Source organism: Apium graveolens, chromosome 3 (genome assembly GCF_009905375.1).
Source record: "Apium graveolens cultivar Ventura chromosome 3, ASM990537v1, whole genome shotgun sequence".
Lineage (NCBI taxonomy): Eukaryota > Viridiplantae > Streptophyta > Magnoliopsida > Apiales > Apiaceae > Apium > Apium graveolens.
In genome coordinates, this window is record NC_133649.1 from 278,452,063 (window position 1) to 278,479,175 (window position 27,113).

The following is a 27,113-nucleotide window of genomic DNA, read 5'->3' on the forward strand; positions in this document are numbered from 1 at the left end:
AAAAATGTGCTACAAACTTATTGTTACACAAGCTACTCACTCGATGGATAATAAATCATCATCCGTCGGGACTATATTGAGTTATCCGTCGGGACTATAATCCTTATCCATCGAGTGCTACATTTTTCACTAAGTAAAATCTACCAAGGTGTTTTGTTAATAAAATCATCAAGTTCACAACATATCCACAACAAATTTTATATTACTTGCGAACGCGTATACTTGCGTATAAATTTAGCGTATGTTTTTGCCCTAACATTCGGCTGTAAAAGTCCTCTTCTTCAGCTTGACCGGTTTGGCCTCGGGCTGTACATTAAGGCAATACTTAGCCGTCTTGGGATCCAAACCGGCCATGTCCTCCAACCCCCAGGAAAACACGTTATGTTATTGCTGAATGACCACAATAACTTTCTCCTTAAGATCCTTCTCCATGTTCCTTCCAATGCAAACCATTTTACCCGAATGTCCAACATATAATTTAACTTCTTCGACCTCGGCGGCTGACTTGGCGATTGGACTTGAGAGATCCGTCCCGAATTTCTCCAGTTTAATATTCAGGGTCTCTCTACTTCTGTTTGGCTCGGCTTTGGCCCTTTTTCTTTTTCCAGTCTCATCTGGTTTTTCATAGGCATGATCCTTCTCTAGGTCCTCCAACATTATTATTCTGGCGGTCTTCTGATCAACCCTCATCTCCCCTACCCCTTTCTCAGTTGGGAATTTAAGTTTGAGGTGGGGTATAGATTCCAGTTTCTCGAAGGTTGACAAGAATAGACTTCCCAGAATTGCATTATAGGGGCTCTCAATCTGAACCATATAGAATTTTACAGGCTTCTCGACAATATATGGTAATTTACCGAAAAGGACAGGAAGAGTGATTGTACCTTCAAACTTTATTGGGTATCCGTCGAAGGCGTAAAGAGGGGCTTCGTCGTAGGGTTCCAATTGTTCGCCTGCCAGATTCCTCTCGCAATAGGTTTGGTGGAACAGGATGTTGGCCGACCTGCCAGTATCTACAAGCACTTTCCAAATTTTGTTATGTCCAATGAGAGGATTGATGATAAGGAGGTATTCATGTGGATGAATGACATCTTCATAATCTTATGTGCTAAAAGTCATAGGTATATGGGACTTCGCCTAGCCGAACTGGTAGAGGTTGTACACCTGTCTGGCGTACCTCTTCTTTGCCGTCTTACTATCTCTGTCCAGTACACTGCCCCCCCCCAAATTATTTTCATTTCGCCCCTTATCCTGTCTTTTCGTTCAGGCTCTTGGGTTCCGGCTCTTCCTGATTGTACTTCGGCACCAGTCTATCTCTTAGATCTCGGACGAACTGATTGAGTTCGCCTTCTTTGATCATTCGTTCAATAAGCTTCTTGAGGTCGTAGCATTCATCGGTATTATGCCCCTTGTCTCTATGGTAATCACAGTACTTGTCAGAATTTTTCTTGTGATTCGAGACCTTCATCTTAGTTGGTCGAACAAACCCAGGATTTCCTTTGATCTCACGGAGAATCTTGGAAATTGGTGCTTCAAAGGGATAAATACAGTCGAATCTCTATCTTGATGTTATTCGGCCCCACGATCATGTGGTCGTGTGTTCGTTTCCCACAGACGACGCCAAATGTCACGCCCAAATTCCTTCGATCACCCCTAGAACTTGAGCTGTCATATCTCCATGTTCGCTTCGAGCGGTCATCCCTTCGGGAATCTTTGTAACCTCCAATATTTTCCATCTTTCTCCGAATATTATCTTTCCTCACATAGATATCATTGAGGGATTTGGGTGGAAAATCATAAAGAGAGGAGCGAAGCATTTTACCTTTATAGGGGTCCATCCCCACCGTAAGGAAGCCCATGGCTTTGACCTTCTCCAGGTTGGTGACCATTTTAGCTTTCTTTCTTGAACCGATCCAGGTGTTGAGTGGCATTTATGACACTTTATTACGATCCGTAAAGTTTTGAATTGGTATATTTGTACTCATGTTATTGGTATTTTAATGTGTTTCTAGTGTTTTTGCATTTTCAGGCATTCTCCAGGTAATCAGGTGAATTAGCATTATTTTGGAGCTAATTTGGCGTCAGGAAGGTGTTGGAATAAAAGCTCTTGGAAAACCAACTCAATCGGTAAGGAAAAAAAAGAAGTCAGAGTTTTGATCAGTGAGCCAGCGCGCCCGCGCTGTTAAAGCGCGCGGCCGCGCCCAAACATCAGAAACCCAGCGCGCTCGCGCTGATCAAGCGCGCGCCCGCGCCGTGTTGGGATAGAAGAATCCTGATTATACTTGGCTTTTGAGAGAAAGACTTCTACTTTGCATGGGGGTTCTATATAAACAATTTAAAGCTCATTTTTCAGGAGATATCAAGGAGAGACATATCAGAGCTAAGGAGAAGACGGCAAGAGACCTATAACATAATTCAACAAAGGCGAAGATAATCTAGTTTATTCTTGTGAATCTTTATTTTGAGTTGTAATCTTGGATGCTCGTTTCTTATTTTGTTGAACCTATTCTCTTGTGTTAACTTTGTTTTATTTATTCAGTATAAAGACTACGTTTATTACACCATGGTTTCATCGGAACCCACGTTGATGATGAGTCCGATTATGGGCTAATCGTTATCGTGGGGTTCTAGGGGATTTATTTATGAATTTCTTTAGTTAATTTGTTTCGATACCTTAGTGTGTGGTGATTGTATGATAACCTAGTATTGGTTGTGCTTATTCGTCTTATGAGCGTCGCGAACTTATAAGATAGTGTGTTAATCTTTAATGAAGCGAAAGTGAATTTAAGGATTTAGAACTTGCCATGCTAGCATAGGTTCATGTATTTGTTATGCATGATTTGTGGGTAATTTTAACCATCCTACTTGCCCTATGTAATCAAGGAAGATAACTTGTGCTTTAACCGTTATGTTGTCAAATTCTATAGACATATAGGGTCTCAATATAATTGGTGTATATTCAGTTTCTATCTCTTTTGTGGATGTCTGGTAGTAGGGGTGGCAAAATCAGACACGACCCGAAACCCGACACGAACCCAACCCGCAAAAGTACAAATTAGGGTTTAGGATTTTGACTTTCGGGTCGGGTTCGGGTTGGGTAAAAATTTATCCCGAAAAAATCAGGTTATTTTCGGGTTGACCCGAAATACCCGAAACCGACCTGTTTATTTAAATAATTAATATATATATATTATATATGTATATAAATGGTAGGTTATATTTTATAAATCATTTGTAATATTGTATTTTATTATATTTCTATTTTTTATATTAATTTGGCATAACATTTTAGTTTTGTAATTATGTAAATTAATTTTTTTTATTTTAATTTTATTATTTTTTTTCTAATTTTTGGGTTATTTCGGGTCAAACAGGTCAATTTCGGGTTACTCGGGTACGTACCAGGTCGGGTTCGTGTCACAATTTTTGAACCCGTTTCGGGACGTGTCGGGTTTGGGTCAGACTAAAAAAAATCAGGTACATCCAACTCGACACGAACCCGACCCAAAACCCAAAATTGCCACCCATATCTGGTAGTATGGTATTCGTGCAACGAAAGTTGGCGTTTATCAGTTTCGTGTTGTCTAATTAGTGTCATCGCCATTACATGCTAAGGTTAAGAACGAAAAGAATATTGAATGAAGTATTTAATGAAGTTAAAATCTCATGTTTGTTATATATATTAATTCAATCATTCTTATTCTCTTAGTTATAATTGTTAGTTTAATTCTTAGTAATAAACAACCTCAATTTGTTATTCATCTTAGCATTGAATAATAACCATACATTGTTGCTTAAGTGCATAAATTATAAAGTTCACCTAAAACAATCTCTGTGGGAACGAATCTGATTTATATCTTATACTACTTGCGAACGCGTATACTTACGTGTAATTTTAGCGCGTGTTTAGCGACTAACACCAGGTAATCCCCAGGTTCTTCGTTCGACCTCTGCCTACAGTGGACTAAGGCTTCATTATCCTTCGGCTTTTGGCATGGGTGGGAATAGTACTTCAGGAATTTTCTCTTCAACTGCTCGTACGAACCGATGGACCTGGGTTTTAGGGACTTGTACCACATCGAAGCTGAGCCCTTAAGGTAAGTTTTGAATATTTTGCAGAGCATGATGTCGTTATGTTCCATTCCTATCATCAACAATTTGTACTTTTGACAGTGGTCCTACGGGTCGCCCTTTCTGTTGAACTCACTCATCTTCGGGAACTGCCTTTCCTCGCCCGTAGGATGTTGGTATTGCTCAATTTTTTCGGTCACGATCGATTCTCGGTCGCCCAACCTGTCGCCGAACATGGCTTTTTTCAGACGAGTTAGACTGATTCGGGACCCATCGGGTTCTTCATCCGAATTAGAGGAAAAACGTTATTTTGTTCGCTTCCATCTGTGGTGCGAATTAGAGTCAGATTCATCTTCTTCGTCATAACCCCTTCGCTCTTTTCTCGGCTTGGTGATTATTATTGTCTCATCGGCCTATAATGCTTCGCGAAGTGTCTTCTCCTGTAGCTTAATCTCTTCTCTCTGGAGTTGCAAGGCTTTTAATCGCAGTGTATCGGCCTCCCTTCGCTTCGCCCTGGCCTCAGCCTCCTTTTCGGCCTGTTCATTTTCTTTTGCCTTGCCTTTTTCCGCGGCTAATTTTTATGCTCGGATCTTTAGTCACAAGGCTTTCTCTTCGGGAGTCAACTTGATGACTCCATCGGGGTTAACCAAGGAGGACGTTTGTCCCCCGTCATAAGGAGGGAAACCAGGTGGTGGTGATTGTTGGTGGATTGTGTTTGTCATCTTCTCAGTATCCCGTTACAATTCTCGTATTCCCACAGACGATGCCAAATGTCACGACCAGATTCCTTTGGTTTGCAAGAACAGCCTTCGGCCTGTCAAGAACGTCTTCGGTTTGTAAGAACAGCCTTCGGTCTGTCAAGAACGCCCTTCGGCTATGACCTGAAAAGGAAGAGAATGCGAGTGATTGTCCCCCCGATTCACCTCTGGTGTGAGAATAAATAATCTGGATGTAGAATGGGTTTAGAAATACAAGAAAATAGATGGAGTTGAGAGAGTATGTGTGTAGAATTGTATGTTTCTTATTTTTTTCTGGGGTATTTATACCCAAATTTTTATTAAATGTCCGTCCGTTATGCGTGAAGCACGAACGAACGTTGGAGGCGAGATAGGGGCGTTTTGATTCTTTGTTAAACGGCTTTGTTGTAGTGGGCGTTCGATCCATGAGTGTACGACCAATAATTTAGTCGTCCGGTAAGCCTTCGCTCATTGGGCCTTAATGAGGCCTTACTAGGGCCATAGCCAACACTTCTTAATATAATTGTCATATAATTGTCATGATATATGTCATCAACTTCTTGATATGATGTTAGGGATTCGATTTGGGTGTTCTCATCGGGGTGTATTCAATTTAGATATTAACGGATTATTAATAATTCATAAATTTTAATGGAGCGTAGCTGATTTAAGAATTTATGTAGCATCTGTATAGATATGATATGACGGAATCTATGCAGGATTTAGTAGACTTTTTTCTGAAATCCAACATTTTTTTTTGAATTTAGGTGAGGTTTCAAAAATTATAAAATACACAGACTTTTAAATTATTCAATATTAAAAAGTTTTCAATACCACTAGATTTTAATAGATTGCCTATAATTCATACTAAATACCTTTTTAAAGATAATTTGAATTTTAATTCAATACACCCACAATTTTTAAAATATAAATCAGATACCCTCATATTTTAAAGAATTATTTAAATTCTTTATTGAATACACCGAAATGTTAACAATTTTTTAATATACAAATTAAATATACCCAAAATTTTGAAAGTAAAAAAAATCCCACATAATCTAGAAGACGTGGTATACATAACTATTTTTCTTATTTTAACAAAAAAATTATATTAGAGTGCAATATTTATAAACTTTCATCACCATTTATTAGCCTCAATTTTGCCCCTAGTCCCCTCCTAATTCTATCCCCTTTTAATATATAGAACGAGATTGGCCTCATGTAATGCCACCTGCTAGATCACCAACATATCAACATTTGATTGTAAATGACAGGTTGCGTCTACAATTCAAAAAACACAATATTCAATTACCTTAAAATATAATTAGAGCAGGAGAATAAAGATTTTCCGAATATCAAAATGGCAGAGAAAAGCAAGATTTTGATCATCGGAGCTACAGGATACCTTGGAAAATTTCTGGTGGAAGCAGCAGCAAAAAACGGCCATCAAACCTTTGCTTTGGTGAGGGAAAGTGCAATTTCAGACCCTGTCAAAGGAAAGCTCATCGAGAGCTTTAAAACCTCTGGTGTTACTGTCATTTATGTAAGAACAGCTGATATACAAAGATTCAACAGTGTTTGTATGTATGCACATAGTTGAATGAAAAAAATGCTCCTAAGCACGCACTTAAAGAAGTTATGTGAGTACGCACAGATACGTATGTACATAGTTGAATGAAAAAAATGCTTCTAAGTACGTAATTAGAGAAGTTCCGTCATACGTGAGTACGCACAGAGTATTTTAATAGCAAAGTTGTAATTTAATGTATCAGTATTGGTGATTTTGTAATGTACAGGGAGATGTACACGATCACCAGAGTTTAGTGAAGGCCGTGAAACAAGTGGATGTGGTCATACCAGCAGTAGCTTTCCAAAACATACTTGATCAATCGAAGATTCTCGAGGCTATTGAAGAAGCTGGAAATGTCAAGGTTTACCTATACTTCTAAATATAAATAAAATGTTCACTTGGTTTTTGTTCTAGTTCCATGAACAATATAATGATGTGAATCGGAATGTACAGAGATTCATTCCCTCAGAATTTGGGAATGATGTGGATCGTACAGATGCCGTTGAGCCCGCAAAAACTAACTTTGCAGAGAAAGCTAAAGTCCGCAGAGCAATTGAGGCTCATGGAATCCCCTACACCTATATCTTTACTGGTTGTTTCGCAGGGTATTTCCTTCCCACCTTGGCTCAACCAGGAGCCACTGCTCCACCACGAGAAAAAGTCATAATCTTAGGAGACGGAACTCCCAAAGGTATCGGCTCTTTGTTACATATCTTGTGAATGAGCAAACTAATGTAGTTACCAATCTTAGGTAATGTAATGTATCGACAAACATGATTCGGAGTTGGAGACGAGGATTTTATTTTGTTTCTTTGGGTTGCAGCTGTGTTTAATTGTGAACAAGATATTGCTACCTACACTATAAAAACAGTGGACGATCCAAGCACCGTGAACAAGACTCTATACATTAGGCCTCCTCGCAATGTCCACTCCTTCAACGATCTAGTTGCAATGTGGGATAAGAAGATTGACAGGGTTCTTGAAAAGATTCATGTTCCAGAGGAGCATTTTCTAAAGCAAATTGAAGGTAATACCAAATATCAAGTAATACTAGTGACATTATCTGGTAAATCAATGCGGGTGATGCTGTGACAAATGATCATAAACTCTTGATTGCCCGATCCAGGATCTGTTAATCTTGCTTGAACAGAACGTGATATGTTAAGTTTTTTCAAAATTAACAAGCATTAGAATTTAGAAGACTTGATAAAGACTTGTTTGTGATTGTTTTATGTAATTTTGCAGAGGCACCAGCACCGCTGAATATTATATTGTCGATCAGCCATTCGGTATTTATCAAGGGAGATCAAACCAATTTCGAGATTGAGGCTTCGTTTGGACATGAGGCTTCTGAGCTGTACCCTGACGTCAAGTACACAACCGTTGACCAATACCTTCATCACTTTGTTTGAACTACACATCTTAACCAAATAAATAAAGGATGCCTATGTGCGCTTAAATAAAGATGGCCTGCTCATGGTTAATTATCTTATCTTTTCTTTATTCGAGTTGGCTGAAAAACGGGTGTAAGAAATAAGTATCATAGGATTAATCGGATAATCGGGTACTACAAATGAATAATTAATCTTGTCATTGATTAGAGTTAATTCATAACATTTTGAATTTGTTATTTATGTTTCTACCATTTTACTATTACTTTTACTTATTTTACCCATTAAATCAATTTTTGAATGATTAATCCAATTTTTGATTGCCAAGTTTTATCGATTACTAACTGCTTTTTATAAAAAAAATAATGATTTTGACCCGATTTTTCCATAATTCAGTTGGTTAGTCACTGTCGCCTAGCTATTAAATCCTATTTGCTTACCAACTTTTAAACATTTAAATGTATATAGATAGAGAGGTTAATTCAACATTCAATTGCCTTTAGACTTATTAAGAGCAAGTGAACAAAGATTTTGCCAATATCAAAATGGCAGAGAAGAGCAAGATTTTGGTCATTGGAGCTACCGGATACATTGGGAAATTTCTGGTGGAAGCAGCAGCAGAACAAGGGCATCAAACCTTTGCCTTGGTGAGGGAAACTGCAGTTCAGAACCCGTCAAAGGAAAAGCTCGTCGAAAGCTTTAAAGCCTCTGGTGTTACTATCATTTATGTAAGAACAAAACAGTTGATATAGGATATGTTTGGTATTGCTGTTGCAGACAGCAACAACAGCTTTTTGCTGAAAAAACAGTTAAAAAACTGTTTGGTAAAATTTAAAAGCTGTTTTTCGGAAAAGTGCTTTTGGCCTAAAAGCTGCTGTTAGAGAAAGCAAATCCCCCTATACTTTTAGAAAAAGCTGCTTTTCAGCTGTTGCGGGAAGCAGATGCTAATTTCACCATCAAATCTTACCAAAAGCATCATTATTTTTAATTTTTTGCATCAACACATATACGTATCAAAAAAATTACCAAACAGTCATCTGATTTTTACAACATCACTTTTTTCAGCAGCACTTTTTCTAACAGCACAGCAATTTTTAACAGCAATCACAAACAGAGCCATACTAAATTCAACAGTGTTTGATTGTATGTACATAGTTCAAATTATCTATCGTTATTCGTGATTTTGAAATGTACAGGGACATCTACACGATCACGAGATTTTAGTGAAGGCCGTGAAACAAGTGGATGTGGTCATATCAGCCGTAGATTACCAAAATATACTTGATCAGTCGAAGATTCTTGAGGCTATTAAAGAAGCTGGACATGTCAAGGTTCACCTATATTGCATAGTCTTCTTTGTTTTTGTTCCATGTACATTAAAAAATTAATGCGATTTTACAGAGATTCATCCCCTCAGAATTCGGTAATGATGCGGATCGTACACATGCTGTTGGGCCAGCAAAAACTCTACTTGCAGAAAAAGCTAAAGTCCGCAGAGCAATTGAGGCTCATGGAATCCCCTACACCTATATCATCAGTGGTTGTTTTGCAGGATATTTCCTTCCGACTTTGGCTCAGCCAGGAGGCACTGCTCCACCACGAGAAAAAGTCATCATCCTGGGAGACGGAAATCCCAAAGGTATCGACTCTTTATATATCAATTATAGGTATTAACAAACATGATTTGGAGACCAGGCTTTTAATTTTGTTCCTTTGGCTTGTAGCTGTGTATAACTGTGAACAAGATATTGCTACCTACACTATTAAAACAGGGGACGACCCCAGAACCGTGAACAAGAGCCTCTACATCACGCCTCCTCACAATGTCCACTCCTTCAACAATCTAGTTGGCTTGTGGGAGAAAAAGATCGACAAGATCCTTGAAAAAATATATGTTCCAGAAGAGCATGTTCTAAAGCAAATGGAGGGTGAGTAGCGTTTCTACACAAAAAGTAACCTGGCAACTAGGGTCGGAACCAGAATTTCAAAACAACCTGGCTCAATGAAATACCGTCAATATTTTGATGCTAGCCGGGGCTTAATAAAAAAAATTCTATTGATTTTTAACTAAAAATCGAGATTTGAAAAAAAAAACAAATTTTAAGTCAGCCCTAGGTGCTTCCCCTTGATTCCGCCTATAGATAACAACACCTAGAGCAAACTAGTACCAAATAAAACACCAGAGTCTGTTGTCGAAATTAACAAGCATTGGAGGACATGATCTAAACTTGTTTGTTGTTTATACGTATTTTGCAGAGGCTCCAGCACCGCAGAAGCGTATGTTCTCAATCTTTCATTCGGTATTTATCAAGGGAGATCAAACAAATTTTGAGATAGAAGCTTCATTTGGACATGAGGCTTCTGAGCTGTACCCTGATGTCAAGTACACAACCGTTGACCAATACCTTCATCAGTTTGTTTGAGCTAGCTTTGATCATGGGAGGCTAGGGGAGTAGTATAATATTTCGTGAGCAAAATAAATTAATTATTGTTTCGGGCTTAATGTATGACTTTAATCACAGAGAATATGGTTGCTTCTGTTTGTACTATGGTTTGGTGGTGTATATCAGTTTTTTAAATGACTGATTATTCATGTTGGACTGCATTATTCATTATATATTTGTTAGTGAAAGGACAAATTTAACTAATAGGGTTGATGCCAAAATGCTCCATTGGTATCTTTTGTTCTCGGATTTTAATACATGCATAATTTTTAATTTTCCTATGTCGTTGAATTTTTGGTTAACAAATATATAATTTTAATTAATAAATTCATATTTTCATTGATATTTTTTTTATAATGAATGACAACTTTATATTAAACAAATCTTGATTTTCTTTCTGAATTTTGCATAGTGCTGCACAGTTCACAGTTGCTCAGTTATCTCTACTTACTAATATTAAAATCTTATTTGTGTAATTATGTGAAATATATAAATAAATTTAATAACATTAAGTAACAATTAAAACTCGATAGATGAATATAATTTATACCAAAAAAATTATTTGTTTAAAAATAATAATATTTTTCTAAAATTAAAAAATATTATACAATTATATTGAAACCGAAATTTATCGTACATTTAACCGCCATTCATTTATCGACATTATTCATTTCTGGCCCTTTACTAAATGCGAGGAAAACGGTCCCAAATTTTACCGTAAAAGCTCTGTAAAAGGTTAATACGGAGAAGGGGGCGCAGTAGCAAAACAAAAAGGAGACTCTTGAGAGATTTGAGAGGAGTGGAAGCTGCGGCTACTTCCGCTGCCCGCTGCTTCTTCTTTCTCTTCCATTTCACACACACAAACACAGTAATGGGTTTAGAATTGGAGACCAACAAGAAGAAGTGTGGCCCAACAGCTCCATTGATAGTGGGCCTTCAACCAGCTGCTTTACTGGACCATGTTGCCCGGGTCGATGCATCTCTCCTCTCCCAGATTCCTGGTGAATCTGGTGGTTCTTTCCCTGTAATTTCATCTACCCCCTTCAATTCATTTTTGGGTTTTGTTTATTTTATTGCTTGATTGTTGATTCTTGTTGTGATTATGGATTTTCTTGATTTGGGTTGTTTTTTACAATTTTGTTTGTTGATTTACTTGGTTGTTAGTTATTTTACATGGGTTTGTCATTTTACTGTGGAAATATATTGATAGTCCATATGGCTCCTGGGAGACTCCTAGGCCTTCAGCTCCACACAGCTCCTGTGAGGCCTACTCCTAAGCTCCTAACTCCGTGCAGCTCTTGGGAGGCCTACTCCTAAGCTCCTAACTCCATGTAGCTCCGGAAATGCCTACTCCTAGGCTCATAACTCTACGTAGCTCCTGGAAGGGGTAGTCCCGCACACTACCACTCCTGACCAGCTTAGTCCCGTAAGCGGAACCTTGATAAACCCCAACACGTGAGACGTTGGCCCAAGCACGTGACGGGGACAACTGTCACACATCAATCATGGGAATAATCAGGCCACGTGTCAGAGGATCCTCAAAACGTTCCTCGACCAGTCCCGCGCTGACGCGTGTAAAGCATCCACTCCCGCCAGGTGCCCTCCGCTCCCAGAACCAATGGCTACGATTCAAAGGTACCAACCCCAAAACCCTACCCTTGAGCTATAAATAGCCCAAGAAGGTGAGGTTTTGGGGTTAATCATTCTCACACACTCATATATACACACAGCCACCCTGCATTTATAATCATCTTCACCTTCCCAAAAAGCTAGTTCTTACTCTCACGCCGGAGGCGCCGCGGGACTCCAACCCCCCTTCCGGCGTTGTTTTGTAGGAACCCAACCACAGCTACACCTCTATAGCGGCGAAGGATCCAGGGCGGTGTCGAAGGAGCAGCCCCGCCACCAGGAGTTATCATTTGGCGCTAGAAGGAGGGGCTCCATCCTTGGGTCTCGGTGCCCCTGGATTCACCTTCATCAGCAAACACTTCAAAGAGTCCATTTATTCAAACTTGTAAGAACTCAAGCAACCAACCCTTTACGTAAACATGAATGTTGCTCATATCGGCCACGTTTGTATGCGCTCGTTACTTTAGGCCACGTTTGTGTGAGCTCGTTTTGTTGGTTAAGCCACGTTTGTGTGAGCTATCGTTAGTTTTAATCGTTATTGTTCTAGTTTGAATATAACTTTGCGTTGTACTTCATCGTTGAATAGTCCCATAAAATCGTTTGAACTGCTCCCAGGAAGCTATTTGCTAGTATTTGTCGTTATTTTGGGTAGTTTCTGCAAATTTCATAAAGCAACCTTAGACCGATATTCTCTGTGCCATATTGTTATCATTTGTTGTTGGTGCTGTTGAGAAATGGCAAGACCAGGAAAGAATACCTCTGGGAGGCCATCTGCTAGTGCTCAGGTCCAGGAGCCGGACCACTCCCAGGCTCTCGACCCAGGAGCCGAGAGAGAAACATTCCAGGAGCAACCACTACACACTCCCGTAGTGGAGAGAATTGTAAACACAAGGGATGCCAGGACCCTCATAGAGCTCAATCAGTACAAGTACACAAATGTCCCGGTAGCCGAAGAGCACATGGCTAACCTCACAAGCGATGAACTAGCAGAAGCAATCAGACTATACAGACAGGAGCAGACCCGCCTCCAAGAAGAGGCAGAACTAGAGGAGGAGCCGGAGGAATCCGGGGACTCCCAGCAATCAAAGAGGTCGGTGTTCGACCGCATTGGAGCCAAGGGGAAGAAAAGCAAAAAAGATCAAGGCAAAAAAGAAGCAGAAGCTGCTAAACAGAGAAAGTTGGAGGAAGTCCGGGAGCAAATCAGGAAAGAAGAAGAAGCAAAGCTCGAGCTAAAGATCCAAAAGAGAATACAATTAGAAGAAGAGAAGCTGTTGACCAAGCCTAGGAGCAAAAGAACCCGGAGAGACCCCACTCCGGAGCTGATTTCTGATTATGAAGAAGAGAAACAGAAGGACCTAAAAGACATGATCTATGAATTGCAGAGGAAGATGGACAGAGACTCAGGAGTGGAGATTGGAGAAACACTCACTCCTTTCAGCTACTCCTTAGAAGCTATCCCCCGGCAGCGGGACTTGAAACATTACAACTTTGACTCCTTTGATGGTCTGGGAGACCCGGAGGAGCACTTGAACTACTTTGAACAGATAGCGCAGATATACTACTACAATGACTTGACGAAATCAAGGTTCTTCGCTTCAACACTTAAGGGAGGGGCCCAGAGATGGTTCAGCAGAATCCCCTCCCGCAGCATCCATTCCTGGAAGGAATTTCGAGCCTCTTTCCCCAGGAGATTTCGGGCGAACAAAACGCACGAAATGCACATGTGTCACCTGGAGACAATCCGGCAGCACGACAATGAATCCCTATCTGCATACATGCGCCGGTTCCAGGAAGCAATCAATAAAGTTTCAAATCTGGATGAGAGGGAAGCTTTAAGCATTTTTAGAAGAAATCTGGACCCAGAGCACAACGAAAGGTATATTGTGGAGCTAGTCAATAAGGAGCCGCAAAGTCTGGCAGCAGCTTATTCCATGGCCGCCAGATTCATTAAGGAAACAGACGTGCTCCAAGCAATGAGAATGACCCGGAATGGAGGGTTCAGGAATAAAAACACTGATGACCGACCAAAAGGAGGTTACCATCAGGACAAGAAATTCAAGCAAAGCAACCAAAGCCAAGAAAGACAAGCAAACCCGGTTTTCCAAAGACTTGGTCCTAAGCAGGAGTCGAACAGCGACCCAGGACCCGTGAAGCAAGCTCGGGAGCCGAAGCAGGAGCCGGACTGGACTCCTCTCAACATGACCCGGGAAGAAATCTTGAAAGAAGTCAAAGAAAAGCCTTTCTATTATCCTCCGAAGCCAATGCAAACTCCTCCGGAGAGTAGGCCCTACAATAGGCAATGTGATTATCACGAGACCCATGGCCACAAAACCGAGAATTGCTTATCACTAAAGTACTTCATTGAGGACCAAGTGAAAAAGGGGAATATGAACAAGTACTTAGTTCGGGACAACAGCAGAGGAGAAGCACAGAAGAAAGGAAAGAATATAGTCAATGTGGTCCTAGGCGGATCCTACTCCCCACCCGGGAGCCCGGGCTTCGGCGAAGAAGTACTCTCAATCCAATCGCTCCCAGACCTGGTGATATCCTTCAGCAGCAAGGACTATGAAGGAGTCAACCCTCATCACAATGCAGCTTTGGTTGTCACTCTGGACATCTTTGATAATGAAGTAAGAAGAATGCTCATAGACAATGGCTCCTCAGTAAATATTCTATTCAAGCACACAGTGGATAGAATGCAGTTAGGGAGCGTCCGCTCAAATGAATGTCGAGAAGACCCACTCTATGGCTTCGGCCACAACTTAGTCCCGATCCAAGGAACTTTGTATCTGCCAGTCATTTTTGGATCTGCTCCTAACCAAGCGACTCATGTCATCAAATTTTATGTGATCAACGCTCCTTCCTCATACAACGGAATTATTGGCAGATCAGCTCTGACCATGATGCAAGCAATAACTTCAATCTCCCATCTCAAAATTAAGTTCCCAACCCCGACGGGAGTCGGGGAGATTAAAGGAGATTACGGAGTTGCTGAAACATGCTACAACCAGGGGTTAGTTATGGCAGAAACCCATCAAGATAACAAGAGGAAGGCTACGGTCCTTCGCAAGCAACAAAGCACGAAGAAGCACAGACCCCGGACAAGGGAAGAACCAAGCAAAACAAGTCCAGAAGAACTGGCAAGCAACCAAGTCATGGTAGTGGACAAGACAAATCGAGTCCTAGACCAACCTCGTCCTACCATGCAAGCAACCGAAGAACCTGAAAAAGCAAACAACTATCTAAAGAAGAACTCTGAAGCTCGGATTCATCAAATGATCTCAAACAAAGAACAAGCAAAAATTGAAGCAGTAGTCGAAACAGAAGAAATCGAAGTAGATGCAACCAATTCAGGCAAAAAAGTGAGGATTGGGTCAGGACTCGAGGAGTCCTTCAAGGAGAGATTAGTTTCCCTGCTCCGGGAGTATAAAGATGTTTTTGCCTGGAGTCCAAGGGACATGCCAGGACTACATGAGTCCATAGCAATGCACAGCTTGGATGTCAACCCCAACAAAAAACCAGTAAAGCAGAAGAGAAGAAACTTTGCTCCAGAGAGGCAGAGAGCCATTGACGAAGAAGTAGAAAAGCTACTCAAAGCAGGAATCATCAAAGAGATCAAATATCCGGAGTGGCTAGCTAACGTGGTCATGGTTAAGAAGTCCAACGGCAAATGGAGAATGTGCGTGGACTACACTGACCTAAATAATGCATGCCCGAAGGACCCGTATCCCCTTCCAAACATTGATCAGCTGATAGATGCCACCTCAGGACATGTAATGCTAAGTTTCATGGACGCCTTCTCCGGATACAACCAAATAAAGATGAACCCGAAGGACATCCCTAAGACAGCATTCATAACTCACAGAGCAGTCTACGCTTATGTGATGCTACCCTTCGGGCTTACCAGCGCAGGATCCACTTACCAAAGAGCCATGAATAAGATATTCAAGTCCCAGATTGGGAGAAACTTGGAATGCTATGTCGATGACATGATTTCTAAATCAACAACTATACAAGGGCATTTGGAAGATCTGAAGGAATGCTTTGAAAATCTAAGGAAGAACCAACTAAAGCTAAACCCGGAGAAATGCACCTTCGGAGTAGGAGCAGGGAAGTTCCTAGGGTTCATGATCAGCAGCAGAGGCATAGAAGCCAATCCGGAGAAAATAAAAGCAATCCAGGAGATGAAAGCTCCCAGGACGCAAAAAGATGTGCAGAAGCTAGCAGGATCACTAGCAGCACTCAGGAGATTTGTCTCAAAACTAGCAGAGAGGTGCTTACCTTTCTTTGATCTACTCAAAGGAGCAACCAACAAGAAAGAGGTAAACTGGAGCCCAGAGTGCCAGAAAGCATTCGAGGAAATCAAAACTTACCTCTCTCAGCCACCAGTCCTAACTAAAGCCAAGCCAGAACAGCCTCTCTACTTATACTTATCAGCAGGAGCACAAGCCGTAGGAGCTGCCCTGATCAGGGAAGAAAATGGAACACAGCAACCAGTCTACTACGTAAGCCAAGTCCTAAAAGATTCAGAAACAAGATACCCAAGATTGGAGAAGTTTGCTTTTGCTTTGGTTACAACATCAAGAAAACTCAGACACTACTTCCAAGGGAGGGAGATCAAAGTAGTAACAAATCAACCACTAAGAAAAATACTGCACAAGCCAGAAATCTCGGGAAGACTTGTTAATTGGGCTGTGGAATTGAGCCAGTTCAACCTAAGCTTCATTCCCAGGACTGCAATCAAAGCTCAAGTTCTTGCAGATTTCATAATCGAATGCAACTTCCCAGAAGAAGACCAAGAACCAATGGACATGGATCAGGAGCCAAAAAAGGAAATTAGTCCGGGAGCCTGGACCTTAAAAGTAGATGGTTCTTCAACAACCGAGAGGTCAGGAGCCGGACTCATACTCAGGAGCCCAGAAGGATTCAAGATTCAGACAGCTATATCCTTCAACTTCCCGGCAACCAACAACCAAGCAGAATATGAGGCGCTGATCGCAGGACTAAAGCTCTCCCGGACTCTAAGGGTCCAGGACTTACAAATTTACAGCGACTCCCAGATAGTGGTCAAACAAACAAACGGAGAATACATAGCAAAGGACCCTACTCTGGCGAAGTACCAAGCACTGGTTCAGAGCTATTTAGCTTCAATCCCAAGCCACCAAATCCTCCAAATATGCCGAGAAGAAAATGAAGAAGCGGATATCCTATCCAAATTAGTCCGGAATTCATCAGACCTAGACTGCTCAGTCTACTTCGAAGACCTCCACAAACCATCAATTGAATCCGGAGAGGTCTTGGAAATAGAAAGCACTCAAAATTAGATGACTCCCTTCATAGATTACTTGGACAAAGGGGGACTTCCAGAAGATAAAGGAAAAGCTCAAAGATTGAAAGCAAAAGCAGCCAAGTTCTTCCTCGAAGAAGGAGTACTCTACCGCAGGACCTTCTCATCTCCTACCCTGAAGTGCATTGGCCCAGAAGAAGCAAAGTACTGCTTGGCAGAAGTGCATGAAGGAATATGCGGAGACCACATGTCTGCAAAAGCCCTAGCTCATAAGATCATAAGACAAGGCTACTACTGGCCAACAATTCATCAGGATGCAATACAATTCGTCAAGAAGTGCAAGGAGTGCCAACTCTTCAGCAATGTATCCCGAATAAGCCCAGTCCTACCATCCTCAGTCCTGTCACCTATCCCCTTCGCTGTTTGGGGTATTGATATCATGGGACCATTCCCTCGAGCAAAAGGAGATCTAAGGTACCTACTAGTCTCTATTGATTACATGACAAAATGGGTTGAAGCAAAAGCAATGAGGACAATCAATCAGCAAGACTGCATAAAGTTTATGGACAACATTTTGATGAGGTTCGGGATACCACGAGTCCTAGTATCAGACAATGGACCTCAATTCATTGGATCAAAGTTCGAGTCCTACCTCCAAGACCGCGGGATCAAGCACAAAAAATCATCAGTGGCATATCCCCAAGGAAATGGCCAAGTAGAAGTAACGAATAGAATCCTGCTCCGAGGTATCGAGAAAAGACTCAGAGAAAGCAAAAGCAAGTGGCCAGAAGAACTACCAAGCGTACTTTGGTCCTACAGGACAAGCCCAAGGACAAGCACAGGAGAAACTCCATTCAAACTAGCTTATGGAACAGAAGCAATGCTGCCTATTGAAGTAGGCTCTCCTTCCCACAGAGCAATAAACTTTGAAGAAGAAGCAAATGAAGAAGGACTCAAAACAAACATGGAACTAATTGATGAGGTCCGGGACCAAGCTGTGGTAAGAATGGAGAAATACAAGGAGAAAACAAGAGAACATTTCAGTAAGAAGTCAAGAGTCAAAAACTTCCAAGTTGGAGACCTAGTCCTTCGAGACACTGAAGCATCAGATCCCACAAACACCGGAAAGTTAATGCCCAAATGGGAAGGACCATACAAAATCAAAGAAGTCCTCAGGCCAGGAACCTACAAGCTCTCGAACATGGATGACTCAGAAGTGCCAAACACTTGGCATGGACTAAGGCTAAGGAAATACTATCAGTAGTACAGCAAACAAAGCAACCAAAAACTTATAGCCAATATGGCAAGTAACCAAAATGTTTCTCCTTCTATATTGTATGAATGATCAATGAAAAGCTTTCTTTTTAACTTGAATATTTTCCAAAAGCAACCACTAGTCCGGACAAGCCATTAGTCAGGACTAGAGCAACCAACTTTTACTTAGAATTAATTTTCTAACTTAAAGCAACCACTAGTCCGGACATGCTATCAGTCAGGACTAGAACAATCAACTTATCACTAGTCCGGACAAGCTATTAGTCAGGACTAGAGAAACCAAATTTTACTTAGAATTAATTTTCTAACTTAAAGCAACCACTAGTCCGGACAAGCTATCAGTCAGGACTAGAACAATCAACTTATCACTAGTCCGGACAAGCTATTAGTCAGGACTAGAGCAACCAAATTTACTTAGAATTAATTTTCTAAACTAAAAGCAGCCACTAGTCCGGACAAGCTATTAGCCCGGACTAGAGCAACCACTTTTACTTAGAATTAATTTTCTATCTAAAAGTCCTCCACTAGTCCGGACAAGAAGATTAGTCAGGACTACAGCAAAATTCAACTTGGGAAGATATTCTAAGGCAAAAACAAACTACAGAAGAAAAGTAAAATAGCGTCAAAGAAAGCATTCATTACAAATTCAACGGCCTCAAACAAGCACGGACCAAAGTACAAAAAATATTACGAGAACCAAATATTATCAAGTCTCAAATCAGTAGCAGTAGCAGTTTTACAAATCAAATATAGATCAGGACTCCGGAGCACGGGGAGGCAGGAAACTGGGGCAAGGACCGTCGAACGGCTCCGGTTCACCTAGTCCAAGCTCAATATCTTCCTTGGCTTTGATAAACTCAGATACGAAACTATCCCAATCAGCCTCCGGATTCGTCTTGATATGCCTCTCAGCAACCAACCAGCATCGAGCTATCTCCGGAGCACCAGCATTGGCGAGAGCTCTATCATACTCCTCAGATCTCTTAAATTCTTCAATAACCTGGGCCTCCGGACGAACAGCAGACATTTGCCTCCGGAGCTCAACCAACTCGGATTTTAGGTCAGATACCTCCTTCTCCGCGTTATCAGCCCGGATAGTCACTTCATTCAGATGCTTATTCAGTCCGGAGAGGGAATTGTCTTTTACAATTATCTGGTCCCGGAGCTGACTAATCTCCGAATCCTTATCAGCAATGGTACTCCGGGAGATTTTCAGTTCATTGTAGGCCAGAGAAGCTGATCCAGCCATATACCCACCAAGCTGCAAAAAATGGAAAAGCTCAGAAAAATATTCTAAGGCAAATAAAAGCAAGAAACAAGAACAGAAAGAAAATACCTGACCCCAGAGACGGGAACACTCCTTCATTGTGGCATCAAATCCGGACTCATTCATCTTACTCCACTGAGATTGAGTCGGAATCCCAGCCATGAAGCGAGCCACCTTTTCCTCCAGCCCCGGAACATCTTCATCCGGACTATCCGATTCAACAGCTTTCCCTTTTCCAGCACCGGACCCAGAGCCAGCTTCATAATTTTCAGCCCTAGGAGGCTTCGACCCAAGAGTCCGGAGCCTCTTCCTTCTCCGCCCAGAATCAACGCCCGGAATCTCCCCAATAGGACCCAAATCCTCAAGATTGTCAAATTCATTATCCAACTCAACATTATTCTCCGGAGTAGACTGGTTCACATGAACTTCAGGCTCCGGATTTGGGACGGCATTGCTTTGTGACCCCTCCTCGGCCGAGGCGTTCGATCCGGAGCCAGTAACAGCATTCTTCTTCGGTAACTTGAAAGCCTTGCCCAGACCTTTCAGAGCATCACTGTAGGCTGAAGACGACATGTCCGGATTGTAATGAGGCAAACCTGCAAAGGAACAAAGAAAAAACACAAGTCAAAACTGGTACGGAATCAAGACAAATAAAGATATACAACAAAAACATAGAAGGTCCGGACAAAAAGAGAAACTACTTACACCCTATTCTATGCATAGTCCTATACATCATAAAGGTATCCCGGGTCATTTGAAAACCCAAGCATTCACAAAATGCAAATATCATCCGGAGCGCATCTCCCCGGAGAACATCCCTTCGGAACCTAGTCCGGACTCCGTCGGCAGCTATATAGGGAAGATAAAACAAATCTAAGCCCCTCAGCATGATAAGCTCTCCATTCCAATGCTTCAAAGAAGATTGCTGAATCACTGGCCTATAAGAGCCCCCATAACCGCACTCAGCAGCCCGGAACCGAAGCTCATAAAGAGGAGTCTGTCCGGACCGGACCAAATGAAATAAGTGATGCCATAGCTTAAAAGTGGGCTGAACTTTAAACTTATTACAGGAAGCAATAAACCAAGTCATCCATTTTATACCGTTGGGCGTAATCTGCATCGGAGAAACCTTATATATATACTTGCACAGGTGCTTGAGAAACAAGTGCCAGTGCGGGTTCCATCCGGACCGGAGATGCTCCAGCCATACCGGAACAAACCCATCAGCCGGCCTATGATAAATCCTTTCCTCCGGAGTCGGCCACCTCCACTCAATCCGTCGATCCAGCTGAAAGGCAGCCCGGACGGAAGAATCCTGCGCCTCATGGTCCAAAGCGGCGTATTCCTCCCTCAACTCATAGGGCTCCTTAGCCGCTATACTCCCAGCAAATTTCCTATCCAGCTCTTCCTGATTATAAGGCCCCGGATTCGCGTTCGGCTGCCTAGCGTATCCGGACCTAATGCTCCTATAGTAAAAGCTATCCTCAATTTCTTCACTCTTAGTAACGAAATACCCGAGGTTCTCAACCCAGAGCCCCTCCGGACTACACGGTACTTTTCTGGAGGAGATCTTAGCAACTGAAAGCTTCGTTATGGCCTCGGAGTCCGAAGTAGAAGCTTTCTTACCCATTTCAACCCGCGCAGAATCAGCAGAAGACTCAGAACCTGAACTAGATGGCCCCGGATAACAAGTTATGTAGGCCTTGGCAAGAGCTTTAGTCCGGACCATAAACCTAAAACAAGTGACAAAGGTTAGTCTAAAACTCCTACAGGTTATTTATCTTGAAAGCTACATGGTCCGGACTACCCTACGATTCATTTTTATTACAAATTAAAAGCAACAGTCCGGAGCCCCAATGGAAAATACATCACTGAACATGAGCTCCGGACTGCAAAAACCCCGAAACCAAGCAACCAAAACTACCCCATTACTCCGAACTCAAACGACACAGAAACATAAAAACACAAATCCTAATCTGTGAGTCCGGACTACGTATCCCAATCCGGACCCCAACATAAAACCCTAATTACTGAAACACAATTAACATGAATCAAAAACCAAAACATACCTACAAACACAAACACAGACACATACATACAGATATACACAACAATCAAAACAAAAACTAAACACAGAAGCATCCAAACACTATAGCAGAAACACGAAAACCAATCGAACAACAAACTAAAAGAAAGAAAACAAGAGAAAGAAACTTACAAATGGAGAAATTTCAGAGAGATTGAAGAACACCGACCAACGACAGAGCAACAACAAAAATACCGGCGGAGAAGCTTCAAAGATAACAAGAGAAGAAGGAAGAGAGCAAAGAGAAATTTAGAGAAGGTAAAAAACGAAAAAAAGGATGCAGGGTCTCTCTTTTATAGGCGGGGCAAAACTCAAAGGCCACACGCCACGTGGCAACATCTTGACCGCCCATCACACACGGTTATTAATGAGGAAACATTATTACAGCACGTCTTTTGAAAAAGGACAACTGTAACAATTCAAATCATTGGGGGGGAAATACCAAGAGCGTTTCAGCTTCCAAGTCCGGACTACACAACTCAATTTAATCCGGACTGGGGGCAAGAAAAGCTCAACTCCTGCTAAAGACAACCACCTTAGTCCTGATTCGCTGAACTCAACGAACTCCGGACTGGGGGGCAAGAAAAGCTCAACTCCTGCTAAAGACAACCACCTTAGTCCTGATTCGCTGAACTCAACGAAATCCGGACTGGGGGCAAGAAAAGCACAACTCCTGCTAAAGACAACAACCTTAGTCCTGATTCGCTGAACTCAACGAACTCCGGACTGGGGGGCAAGAAAAGCTCAACTCCTGCTAAAGACAACAACCTTAGTCCTGATTCGCTGAACTCAACGAGCTCCGGACTGGGGGGCAAGAAAAGCTCAACTCCTGCTAAAGACAACAACCTTAGTCCTGATTCGCTGAACTCAACGAACTCCGGACTGGGGGGCAAGAAAAGCTCAACTCCTGCTAAAGACAACAACCTTAGTCCTGATTCGCTGAACTCAACGAGCTCCGGACTGGGGGGCAAGAAAAGCTCAACTCCTGCTAAAGACAACCACCTTAGTCCCGATTCGCTGAACTCAACGAACTCCGGACTGGGGGGCAAGAAAAGCTCAAGTTCTTTTAACAAAACAATCAAAAACTCATGTTCTACAAACATACCCAAATTCACTCCCCCATCCAGAAAATCTGCATAAGGGAGTGGGGGGCACATGATAGTCCATATGGCTCCTGGGAGAACTACTCCTAGGCCTTCAGCTCCACACAGCTCCTGTGAGGCCTACTCCTAAGCTCCTAACTCCGTGCAGCTCTTGGGAGGCCTACTCCTAAGCTCCTAACTCCATGTAGCTCCGGAAATGCCTACTCCTAGGCTCATAACTCTACGCAGCTCCTGGAAGGGGTAGTCCCGCACACTACCACTCCTGACCAGCTTAGTCCCGTAAGCGGAACCTTGATAAACCCCAACACGTGAGACGTTGGCCCAAGCACGTGACGGGGACAACTGTCACACATCAATCATGGGAATAATCAGGCCACGTGTCAGAGGATCCTCAAAACGTTCCTCGACCAGTCCCGCGCTGACGCGTGTAAAGCATCCACTCCCGCCAGGTGCCCTCCGCTCCCAGAACCAATGGCTACGATTCAAAGGTACCAACCCCAAAACCCTACCCTTGAGCTATAAATAGCCCAAGAAGGTGAGGTTTTGGGGTTAATCATTCTCACACACTCATATATACACACAGCCACCCTGCATTTATAATCATCTTCACCTTCCCAAAAAGCTAGTTCTTACTCTCACGCCGGAGGCGCCGCGGGACTCCAACCCCCCTTCCGGCGTTGTTTTGTAGGAACCCAACCACAGCTACACCTCTATAGCGGCGAAGGATCCAGGGCGGTGTCGAAGGAGCAGCCCCGCCACCAGGAGTTATCATATATATGATCCTATTTTCTTGATTTGTCATTTAAATATATGATCCTATTGGGGCCTTCATTAATTGCCTTTAGTGTCCACAATAAATTGTGAGAATGTTGTGGGTGGCTGGGAATCGAACCTTAGTTCTCCCGTCAGCCTAAGCTCTGATACCATGTTGAGTAACCAGCTCATCTAAAACCTTAAGGTGTTAGAGGAAGGCCCCAATAGGATCATATATTTAACAAATGTATCATTGGATGTTTTTAGGCTAGTTTTATTGTGTAAAGATTGGATTTTTATAATGTGATTTTGTTGGTTATTGTTATTGTATTTTCGAAATTTGGTACCTTTCATCAGCAAGAACTCGAAAAATGCTACTTTGACCTTTGTTTTGGTTCAGACTGTTTTCGATAAGCATGCTGCCACACACTTTTTTCTTTTCGGAATTTATAGTTGCAATTTGTTTATATTTTGCAGTTCCGTATTAGTGTACGAAGTAGTGTTTGACAACTGTCATTTTTAAGGAACTAATTGCAGACGTGAAGTTATGCATTGTAGGGCTGTTGGATCTTGTATGAGCTTCATTTCCTGTTTGTAGGTTGGTATCGAAGAGCTCAGACATATTCTTAAAGAGATTAATACCCATATTCTCTCTTCTACGGATGGTATGTCTCCTACAAAGACTATGGCTGGCGGCAGTGTGGCAAATACTATTCGAGGACTGGCTGCTGGCTTTGGAGTCTCTTGTGGAATTATCGGAGCTTTTGGGGATGATGAGCAAGGGAACTTGTTTGTTGATAACATGACCTCTTATGGAGTGAACCTCTCAAGATTGCGGAAGAAGAGCGGACACACAGCTCAAGTGAGTGTTATAATTAATTATTACTATTATTATTATTATTATAATATATAGCCCATTGCTAAATACTGAGAGCTGGTTGCTGTTGCAGTGTGTTTGCCTGGTTGATGCATTGGGAAATCGTACAATGAGACCTTGTCTCTCGAGTGCTGTTAAAGTCCAGGTGCACACTGCTTTCTATATTATTTCTATAGACCTTTGCAGATTTCTCATCGAGTTGAGCTTGTATTTAACATTATATTGCTTTTGTTCATCAGGCAAATGAATTGACTTCTGATGATTTTAAAGGTTCAAAGGTCAGACTTTTTTTGTTCCAATTGTTGCTATGAAGTGGTTTCGCCATTTTACATCTGTTGTCTTTCTCCATTTTTCTTTATTTGGGACAATTAATCATGTATCAGCCTTCTAAGCACGTATTAAAAAACTGAATACAACTTTATGCTTATTTATATGATTTTCTCTGCATTTTTACAGTGGTTAGTAATGAGGTATAGTGCATACAATTTAGAAGTTATAAATGAAGCTATCCGAATAGCCAAACAAGAAGGCCTTTCCGTGTCCCTAGATCTGGCCAGTTTTGAGGTACATTCGGCACATGCTTTATATACTTAAAAAGGTGTTTGTGTGTGTGTGTGTTTCTTTCTACTACCATCTTATGCAATATTCTATAAGCAACAGGCACAAATATGTTATATGTTGGAGTTATCACCGATTGTAGCCTCATTACTAATGCGATATATCAAAATTACTTTATTGATATCTCAACAAATCAAAGTTTTTAATTTAGTCATTAACAGATCAAGGTTGATCGTTCTTATATGTAAAGTTCTTTGTTTGAACTCCATTTTTTTGAGTACCATGCCTCAATATATTATTTGGTGCTCCTATCCTGCCCAGATGGTTAGAAAGTTTAGAGTACCACTTCTACAGTTATTGAAATCGGGAAATATTGATCTGTGTTTCGCCAATGAGGATGAAGCAACAGAACTGCTTAGGTAACTATCAATCACTAAACATATAATAGTATCATAGTTTGTGAACCAAAAAAAAGCATGATAGAAGATGCATCAATTGTTTAAGCAATGTTTTGACAAATTTGTGTTTGCATTATGATGCAAAAAAAAAATGTGTCTAATGCTCATTGTAACTGTTTAGGGGGGAAGAAATTGCCGATCCTGACGCTGCACTTGAGTTTTTAGGCAAATACTGTCAGTGGGCTGTGGTGACTTTAGGCCCCCACGGATGCATTGTGAAGCACAAAAATGAGGTTACTGAGTTATGTAGAGTTGCAAAATGGTTATATGGCAAAATTTACTTCATTTTACAAGTAGGAACTTTATGAAACTTATAACCATTGCAGATAGTTCGAGTTCCAGCTATTGGGGAAACAAAGCTAGTTGATGCTACAGGGGCTGGGGATCTGTTTGCAGGTGGGTTTTTATATGGGTTGGTAAAGGGGCTATCAGTTGAGGAATGCTGCAAAGTGGGCGCATGCAGTGGTGGGGCAGTCATTCGTTCTCTTGGAGGTGAGGTGTCACCGGAAAACTGGCAGTGGATGTACAAACATATGAACACTGAAGGACTATCTATCCCTGCCTCGTTAGTAATGTCAACCGAGTACTAATAATAGAAGAGTTGTTTCATTTGTTTGTCATGCATAGTGATTTGTATGGTATTTGTAAGCTGCACACTGTGGACATGTGACCTTCGCCTGAGCTTGTATCCTAATTATATATATGCAATTTTTATCCTATTTAACCATATGCTAGTTTTAGTACATCATCAGAATCTGAATGCTGGTTGATTGGAACTGAAGAGTATCACGTTTTGCGCACTTTGAGACCGTGGCAAGGAGGCAGCCACCATGAATACATTATTTCATTTTCAAGCATATAGCAACTAGCAAATATTTATTTATTTCCTGGTGGGTCTTCAATTTTTCCACCGAGAATTGTACTCTCGTTTTCTTATTAATTCACTAATGTAGTAAGTTTTTAGACTGTCCTGTTAGCAAGTGAAAGTGTAGTTATTGCAAACACTTCTCGATCTCACTATCAAATCATCAACTTGGTGAGCTTAGGTAGGTTCACTTGTAAGAATGAAATGTCAAATGAATGAAATGAAAAATTAAAAATAAAATATATGGAGAAACAAAGTATATATGAGAGTACAGTGAATAAAAATGAGGGAATCGAAATTCCAATGATGGAAGAACTGTATGGAAGATTGTATGGAAAGTGACAAAAGAAAATAGAACATTCCCTATTTAAGAAAACATATTTTAATTAAAAGCTAAAGTAAAGGAAATTTAAAACATATAGTCATTTTTTGAGAAAAAAAAACATATTATTGGGAAGTATCGAATCACCCTAAGAGCAACTTCATGTCTCCACCTCAACATTGCAAGTAATTTTTAGTGTAAACCAACTCCAAGCTAATACTGTAATTGTATAAATATTACAACAAATGAATGACATCAGATTTGGTGTTAAAAAATATATTTAATATAAATTTTATAAATTACAACAGTTTGGCATCTTTACTAATTTTTTCTATATAACCTTCTCGACTTAAATAAATTTATCATTTTCATATCTCATTTGTATTCTATTATATTCAAAAAGTATATTTTGAAAAGAGAAAA

At 41.2% G+C, this 27,113-nt stretch overlaps 4 protein-coding genes across 6 annotated transcripts; 3 read left to right on the forward strand and 1 right to left on the reverse strand.

Moving 5' to 3' along the window:
- Nucleotides 1-5,967: 5,967 nt before the first annotated feature.
- Nucleotides 5,968-7,982, forward strand: LOC141713408 (eugenol synthase 1-like). The gene is made up of 5 exons (XM_074516805.1): nucleotides 5,968-6,348; nucleotides 6,602-6,736; nucleotides 6,829-7,066; nucleotides 7,199-7,402; nucleotides 7,621-7,982. The coding sequence occupies exons 1-5, from the start codon at nucleotides 6,166-6,168 to the stop codon at nucleotides 7,785-7,787; spliced, it is 927 nt and encodes a 308-aa protein (XP_074372906.1). The 5' UTR covers nucleotides 5,968-6,165; the 3' UTR covers nucleotides 7,788-7,982.
- Nucleotides 7,983-8,107: 125 nt separating this feature from the next.
- Nucleotides 8,108-10,445, forward strand: LOC141713409 (phenylcoumaran benzylic ether reductase Betv6-like). Its single transcript, XM_074516807.1, has 5 exons — nucleotides 8,108-8,494; nucleotides 8,963-9,097; nucleotides 9,168-9,405; nucleotides 9,491-9,694; nucleotides 10,023-10,445. The coding sequence occupies exons 1-5, from the start codon at nucleotides 8,312-8,314 to the stop codon at nucleotides 10,187-10,189; spliced, it is 927 nt and encodes a 308-aa protein (XP_074372908.1). The 5' UTR covers nucleotides 8,108-8,311; the 3' UTR covers nucleotides 10,190-10,445.
- A 467-nt stretch (nucleotides 10,446-10,912) lies between these two features.
- Nucleotides 10,913-26,230, forward strand: LOC141713410 (uncharacterized). 3 transcript variants are annotated; one of them, XM_074516808.1, is made up of 8 exons: nucleotides 10,913-11,234; nucleotides 24,209-24,472; nucleotides 24,561-24,632; nucleotides 24,727-24,765; nucleotides 24,944-25,051; nucleotides 25,367-25,464; nucleotides 25,625-25,749; nucleotides 25,834-26,230. In XM_074516808.1, the coding sequence occupies exons 1-8, from the start codon at nucleotides 11,082-11,084 to the stop codon at nucleotides 26,091-26,093; spliced, it is 1,119 nt and encodes a 372-aa protein (XP_074372909.1). In that variant the 5' UTR covers nucleotides 10,913-11,081; the 3' UTR covers nucleotides 26,094-26,230. The 3 variants fall into 3 exon arrangements, with proteins under 3 accessions (XP_074372909.1, XP_074372910.1, XP_074372911.1); XM_074516809.1 differs by having other exon boundaries at nucleotides 10,919-11,234; nucleotides 25,625-25,736; nucleotides 25,830-26,230; XM_074516810.1 differs by lacking the exon at nucleotides 10,913-11,234 and adding an exon at nucleotides 11,453-12,224.
- Nucleotides 18,966-20,262, reverse strand: LOC141711076 (uncharacterized). The gene is made up of 2 exons (XM_074513519.1): nucleotides 19,738-20,262; nucleotides 18,966-19,662 (listed from the first exon to the last, which is right to left on the reverse strand). The coding sequence occupies exons 1-2, from the start codon at nucleotides 20,239-20,241 to the stop codon at nucleotides 19,156-19,158; spliced, it is 1,011 nt and encodes a 336-aa protein (XP_074369620.1). The 5' UTR covers nucleotides 20,242-20,262; the 3' UTR covers nucleotides 18,966-19,155.
- Nucleotides 26,231-27,113: the final 883 nt, after the last annotated feature.